The sequence below is a fragment of the Chaetodon trifascialis genome, chromosome 1 (assembly GCF_039877785.1).
Source record: "Chaetodon trifascialis isolate fChaTrf1 chromosome 1, fChaTrf1.hap1, whole genome shotgun sequence".
NCBI classification, from domain to species: Eukaryota; Metazoa; Chordata; class Actinopteri; order Chaetodontiformes; family Chaetodontidae; genus Chaetodon; species Chaetodon trifascialis.
The window spans coordinates 19,532,694-19,540,448 of NC_092056.1; the positions used below are offsets into that span (position 1 = coordinate 19,532,694).

At 42.1% G+C, this 7,755-nt stretch overlaps 1 protein-coding gene across 1 annotated transcript in view; it reads left to right on the top strand.

The window, feature by feature from the left end:
• Window positions 1-331: 331 nt before the first annotated feature.
• ush2a (Usher syndrome 2A (autosomal recessive, mild)) overlaps window positions 332-7,755 on the top strand; it is a 192,936-nt gene continuing 185,512 nt past the window's right edge. Inside the window, exons 1-4 of the mRNA XM_070986267.1 lie at window positions 332-975; window positions 1,642-1,856; window positions 2,073-2,291; window positions 6,725-6,893. Coding sequence (XP_070842368.1) covers window positions 349-975; window positions 1,642-1,856; window positions 2,073-2,291; window positions 6,725-6,893 — 1,230 coding nt within the window. The 5' untranslated portion in view covers window positions 332-348. The remainder of the gene's footprint in view (window positions 976-1,641; window positions 1,857-2,072; window positions 2,292-6,724; window positions 6,894-7,755) is intronic.

The following is a 7,755-nucleotide window of genomic DNA, read 5'->3' on the forward strand; positions in this document are numbered from 1 at the left end:
GGGAAAGCAATGTAGCAGTATCAGCTGAGCTGCGCCTCCATCAAGCTGTACATGATAGTGTGGGCTTTGGCTAGGGAATAGCCTGCATGGCATTTCACTCCCCTCAGATTTGTCTCATGTTGGATTTTGGTCTGACCACGTCTCTCTTTCCTTCTCTCCTTCTCTCTTTTCCCTCTCTAGATTGTGAAATCCTACCTATCATGTGAAGGCTTTGGTTGTGGTTTGTGTGTGGGTGTGGGTGTGTATGCGAGGGACAGAGACAGTGTAACAGAGAGCTAAGCTTCGTAGCCTCACCCCAGGGCCACTGGCCTGTAAAAAATGCCCCTGTAACCCTGGAACCATGAAACCATGACAGTCATCACTTATTCAAGCGCCGCTGGAAGGCTTCCGAAAGAAATCCAGGTTCTTGAACATCCCTTTGCCTCCGGAAATGTTCCAGAACCCCTGTCTGAGATTCTAGAACCTCAGACCACGCCGCACCCCTCGGAGAATCCGAGTCTGGTATCTGGTGGGGTTAAAGGCCAGAGATGGACTGAGCATAGAGACGATGAGGGAAGAGCAAAGGGAGAGAAAGCGAAAAGAAGGTGGCAAACATGGGGGAGAGGAGTCAGCGGGGAGAGGATGAATAGAGGAAGGAGAGAGGAGCCGTGTAACTTAAGGAATAAATGCAACAAGGAAGTTAGAACAGACCTAAAAAGTGGGAGGGAATCTGTGGAAGGAAGCCACAAGAGCAAGACAGACATCTCTGGGATACTGTCAGCCGCAGAAACAGAAGGTGAAATCAAGCAAGAAGACGGAAGGATGGCGACAAGGAAGAGTTGGCTGGTTTCTCCTCGGCCATTTTACCTGAAAAACATCACTGAAGGAGAAGTGAAGAGAGGGAAAAACATGATGAAAGGGGTGAGGTGGCATCATATCTTCCTCTGGTTAATTCTCCTCCTCTTCAGCCTGTGTCCAGAAGCTGCTTCAGCACAGGTAAGAGTGGCTTTTAGAGCCAGTTGATGAGTTGGATATGAATTATTTGTTGATTGGCAAAATAGGCCTTTTCACAGCAGACATTTTGACTCGTCATAGTGTGAAAATCACAGGTATTACTACTGCTAACATTAATGATGACTGTTGTGTGCCTGTGAGCACAATACCAGGTCCCTGGTACTGACGCAGCCAATGAAATTCAGCGATCATTCATTTTTTTATTTACACTTTTGCTTTTCCTACTGCGACATGTCAGTGCGTCTTCTGTAAAAATGGTTTGCTGGAAGCTTCAAATGAGTTCATGTTCATGCAACAAATATTTCCAAATTTGGCTGTTTTATAGTTATTGATATTTTTTATAGCATATAGTGTGTGTGTGTGTGTGTGTGTGTGTGTGTGTGTGTGTGTGTGTGTGTGTGTGTGTGTGTGATGGTCATGGATTTCGCCACAAAATGAAATATGCTGTATTATAAGCATTTCCTACAACCCACTGGCTGCTTCATTTTATAGCAAGTTGAATTAGATTCTGCAAATTGATAAAAATTTCATCATAGGCCATTACTGTATCCAAACATCTTAGGCTGCTGCCGTCACAAATAAGCAAAAGTAGCAAGAGACCAACATTAATTAGAAGGATAATACTTCTTAAACCGTCTTGATTCTCAGGGAAATTTCCCAAGAATGGAGAACATTGCTGCCTTCAAACCCGTGTCCACCTCTCCGGCTCGGTCCACCTGTGGGGTTCCAGAGCGGAGCGCCTACTGTCAGTCGCCGTCCTCCCAGCCTGAGCTGATGACATGTTATCAGGCCTTCTGTGTCCAGGAGTGTCCCTATAGATCCTCCACACCTCCGTATGCCCCACTGCTGCTGCCTGCACACAGGTACATCAAATTCATATTAATGAAATTAAGTGTGTTTAGACTGCTGCAGCATAAATGACCTCTGACCTTTCAATCCATGCAAAATAAGTAAAAAAAACTTGTAAAATAATTTTAGTGACACCATATTAGATCTAAACTGATTTGAAATGGATAGAAAACACTTTTTATGGTCCATTTGAGAGACAGTGTTGACATATCCAAACTTTATTCCACCAGGGGTAACTGTGTAACTGAAGACAGTAACGATGTTCGTCCTGGGACTCAGACAGAAAGCAGAACCTCTGCCAGTTCAGAGGGGGCTTCTGGTGGATCCAGTAGCATGCTGTTTCGGCCAATCCAGGATGGATGTCTGGCCTCTCCCCCCTCACAGAAACTAGGAGCGTTGGGTTCCCTCACCCTGGCACTGTGGATAAAACCAAGTCGTCCTGAAGAGATGTGAGTTACATTTTTGTCAGTTGTATATCTTACAGTACATAAACTGTGCATTGCTCTGTATCTGCACACAAAAATACATTTAAATGACCTATTTTTTCTCATTTCATTTCCTGTGCAATGAAGCAAAGGTCAGATGTATGAGTGTACATGACAGCCAGTTGTTGGTTTCTCTGTGTGAATGACAGTTCAGTAATTTTGAAGTTGATCTCAGATTTTGCTTTGAAACTTTATTCATCACAGCCTGTGACCATCACTGGAAATGCTTCAAGAATTGTGTGAAATTCTATATTAGCCAGGGAAAAGTGGAAGATATAACTGATGGATAGATTCTGACCTCAGTGAGAAAGATGAGCAAAGACATGTCAGGCCTCCCAGTTTTGTTTGGCGCAGCCAGTTAGAACAATAAAAACATCATGTTACATCTATCAAGCTTTGTTAACGCTGAGCTGGATGGAGAAATGGCTGATAGCTCCAACAGTTGTTGGTCTCCAGCTGACAGCTCACATTTCCTGGTTAGAAATATGCTGTGTCTCATTCAGCTGTGCTCCTTAACACTGGATCACAAATCAGATACCCAAGAGCTGACTCAGGGGCCAGAGAAAAAAGGTCTTTGAGAGTGAAAAAGCAGGTTAACAGTTTGCAAAGGAAAGGCAGTCAGACCAGGTGAAAACCACACTTTCTCCTGCCTGTAGAGGTTGGCAGCAGGTGGGGATGTCTGGTGGACAGATAATGAATGGAAGGTCTGGACTGACAAGTTTAGTTGATTTCACACTGATTTCAAAGTTAGGTTTGCTGTTTTTACAAGAGTTGCTAACGCTGAAGGCTTCAGTTTGCATTGCTGACAAGCTATTATCAAGTTCATGTAATGCATCCACACTTAAGATTTAGTCCTCTTATAAGGCTGCAAATTCTCCAGAGCGTTGTTACTGCCAGTCTGGGAGACTGTTGCTAACTTTGGTTGATGCTGAAGAGTATTTTCTGTTTCTGCTCTGTGCAGTGTGAGTACTCCAATTATCCTGTGCCCCTGATGAAATGTAGCTCGTTGCAAGAAACACTCTACGATTTTGATCTAATAACAAGTAGCAACCAGGTCAGGTCTGGTCAGGTCAGTTTCACCATCAGGAAATGTTGACCAGCAACTGGTTGTCCTGTCCTACTTAGACATGTGTGTGAGAGATAGGGGATGAGAGTGTGCTGGTATGTTTCAGGCAGCGCTGGCATGGTGTTACACACACTCAGATCAGCTTGCAATCACATGCATACACACAAGGCACATGCACACACAAAGACAGATCAGTTGGCTTTGCTTGGCAACACTATCTCCTCCAGCGTACAGCAACACTGAAAGTAGATTGCTTGAACAACACGGGGTGCTTTGTCAAGATACTAAAAATAGAATCAATGTGCGTGATGTCTTGGTTTGTATTTGCTGGTTTATTTGTTGCTTTTGATGCACCAGAACCACAGATATCGTCCTGGAGCCTACATTACCCACAATGCACCTCGACCACTGACAGTTTGGTCAGAGATTTGGACGTGTTTTTCTAGCAGTGGCTAATGTAGCTTCAAAAAGAGATTAGGAAATCAGATGTCTGGTCAAGCTTACTTCTTTCTATTTCCACACCACCAGATTTATTCAAACTGATGCTGATTCAAGTGACATCACTTGAAGACATTAGACTTCATACAGCTCCCTCGGGAGACTCAAAAGGCTTTATGCAGCGCTGTTCAGTGGTCCTCTCCAAGACCTGTAAACAGACTTTAATGTGTAAAATCAATGTAATTTATTGACAGAGCAGATTATAAGCAACCAACCAACCAGTTATTTATAAGTACATATGAACTTAAATTCAAAGAACTGGTGGACTTTAAAACTGCACAGCTTATGTTCAAAATTAATAACAACATGCTGCCCACTGTATTCAGAAAATGTTCAAAAAAGACAAAGTTATTACAACTTCAGAGGGGTATGTATGTTTACAAAGACTAAAATCAGAACCAACATAAAACAAAGATGTACAACTGTAACAGCAGTCAACGTGTGGAATAATCTTGAAAATGATCTAAAAATGTGTAGAACAATTTATACATTTAAAAAAATACTTAAAAGCAGGATGAGCAACTTATTCAAATTAGAACTATGAGCTGTGGGGCCTTCTCTGTTGAAGAGCTTTTCTTTTCTTTTCTTTTTTTTTGACTTTGTTTATTTGTTAATATAAATGAAACAGTAGATTGCAATATAACCTGTTTTGTAAAAGGGTAGGTGAAATAAGCTATGCTTCAGCCTACACCTTTTTGGTCTTGAACATTTATTGAATGCCTTCTTTAGTTATTTATTTATTTGTTATTTTGATTTGCCTAGTCTTGTTTTGTTTTCCTTTCTTGGACCTTGACCAGCTGCTGTATTTATGTTGAGTTGGCATGTCTATTGCGCAATGAGATGTTGTGTCAAACCAAAGACCTAAACAAAACAAAACAAAACAAAACAAAACAAAACAAAACAAAACAAAACAGATAAGCTGCCATAAATTACTTTAGCGGGAAAGTTATGTCATGAAATTTCATTAGACTGTCTTTTGATATGATCAGAAATGGTCGGCCGAATGTGGACAAACAAGGAAAGGCTCGGCGAGAAAATAATTTCATGTTTGTGGATTAAACAAACATTTAAAGTAAGCTGTCACGGTTTTGTTGGTCTTTCATGAGATAAAGTCTGTCACCATTCACATATTAGGCAGTGTGCTGAAAGGAAACGTTAACTTCACAGTGGTGACAAGTCTGAAGAAAGACAGGTTGAATGTGTGTTGTAGGAACTCACTGGATGTTAAGTTTAAATGCTGCTGTCAGTTCAGTTTAACTCGAAGGAGGAGAATCAGACAGGGATCAAATCTCTCCTTTAAGTTTCATGCTGTGATTTTGTTTGTGAAGTTGTCTGTCTGGGGATTCGGATGACAGACAAGTCTTGTTGTCTTGGTCTGCCGAACATGACACCTGTATGGCTGAATGCATCTGAATGGAGGGAATATTTCTCCCCCTCTCTCTCCCTTGCTCTCGTTCTGTTGCTGTCATTGGCTATCAGTCTTTTGTTGTAGAGACGATCGTGGCTGCCATCAAAGCAGCCAGATGAAAGGAGGTCTCTATCCTCACCTCTGTCCATCTCTCCTCACCCCTCTCTCTTTGTCTCCCCCTCTCTCTGTGATTTCACTTCCCCCCCTCCTCTGAACAATGAACAGAGCCAGCCACCTGTTCTTACAAACCCTGATATCTACTATAACATGGCATCACAACCAGAAACTGATTATGAAGTTCTATTTATGTTGTTTTTAGGATTCTCGTTATAAATAGACTTATTGCAGGTTGGTTGCATGCTCTGGACTTTTCCTATGTGGACAAATCATAATTATCATTATTGTGCTTCATTTGAAAGTTGTCAAGTTGTCTTTTCCCCAACTATCACCTTACCTCAAATAATCAAATATGGTGTGCTGTAACATTTAAGCCAAAAAAAATCATTTGCCACTCATTAATCGTTGAAGTATGCATACTATTTTCAGAGAGAGATGCAAAAGTTTTTTAAAACATCTGCATTTGCTGGTTTTCTTTGTCTTCTATTATAGAAAACTGAATATTTTTGCACTTTAGTTTAGTTAACTTGGTCTCTATGAAGTACATTTTATCAAGTAAATGATTAATGTATGCAGGTTAATCAATAATGGCAATAATGATTAGCTGCAGCCCTGAATTAAATCAGCATTCTCATGTATATCAAAGGTTCAAACACTTCACACAAAAAGCATTTTCAGTCCACGAAATCACAATTCTTTGTTTTTTTTAAGTAACCTACTCATATTTACTTTCTTCTTGCACTGACTGTCTTCGTCTTCACACGGTTAGTCTGTTTTCCTGTTTGTCTCTCCCACAGGCACACGTGCATGTGCAGACATACATACATATGGTCTTTCCCTCATGCATACGTACATCTATGTGTGATTTATAGGGTATGCGGCTCTGGGTTCATAAAAGCCATGATTTCCCATAAAATGTCAGTGATGGTGGTTAATATGACACGTGGAGGGTGTGTGTCTGTGTCTGCACCCAGTGTAGCAGCTGAAAGCTAGCAGTCATGTAAAATATTGATATTCCATGTGTAAATGTCAGAATGAGGGACTGCGTGTAGTGCCGCTCGTCTCCATGGGTGCTCCTGTTTTCTGAGTCAAGTTATAACAACTTATCACTGACAAATATTCAAACGACCCGTCTGGACTGTCTTTTGCTGCTGAAATGTTTATTTTATGTTTGTGTGTGTGTGTGTGTGTGTGTGTGTGTGTGTGTGTGTGTGTGTGTGTGTGTGTGTGTGTGTGTGTGTGTGTGTGTGTGTGTGTGTGTGTGTGTGTGTGTGTGTGTGTGTGTGTGTGTGTGTTTCTTTCCCTCAGGATGCTGCTGGAGAAGAGCTCGGGGGAGCACTTGTTTTTTTCTGTGACGGTGTCGGAGCCGGCGGTCACCCTGCGGTACAGTCAGTCCGGCAGTCAGACTCCTCTGACCATCAGCTTCAGAACAGAGGGGAGGCTGACACTGGAGAGGTGGACACACCTTGTTTTGCAGGTAACAAATCTCAGGGGTTTTGGGGGCGCGATGGTGGGACTGTCTCGTTAAACATGCCTTTGCCTGTCCCTATGAGAGGCATAAGCGCGTGAGCATGTCTGCTTCTCAAAAACACAGGTGTCTTTGGCTGTTTTTCAGTCTGACCGGGCATGACCAGTGACCGGTCAGTCAGTGTCAGATGTATCCAATTCTGTGCTGATCAAATTTACACACATGCAACCCACCCCCCAACAGGACCGCCAGCCCCCATGAAAGAAAGAAAGAAACAAAATATTTTTTTATATGTTATTTAGCTACTCTTGGTGCACTCGTTCATTTCGGCTCGCTGTGAGAATCTGTCATTTACAGTTGTGCTCTCTGAAAGCTTTCTCTCCTCTCCTCTGCTGCCTGATTGTGTGTTTCACTGAGGGTGGGGCTTTGCCCATCTACACACACACGCACGCGCGCACGCACACACACACACACGCACGCACAGAAAACAGACTTGAGTAGAGACATGGGGGTCGACCATATGATGTGGTGTTCTATAGATCTGTTGCACCTGTTTTCTTTTGGCAAAGTGAAACATGTTGGATAAAGTGAGATGTACTGCAATGCAAAAGAAGCTCAGTCCAGTAACCTGGAGCCCCTTGTTTTGAAATTTGTTTGAATGAGAGAGAGAAAGTCCTGTAACCTGATTTGGAGAAAACGTGAAAGTTACTTAACAGTCAGATTTTTTTATTATGGACGTGTGTGTGTGTGTGTGTGTGTGTGTGTGTGAAACACATACATGATTGTTTTTAGATTTTTGTGGATACTGTAGTATTTTGTTATCTGTTCAGGGGTTGTTCTGGTATGCTGGAGACCCTTTAGATAAAATTTG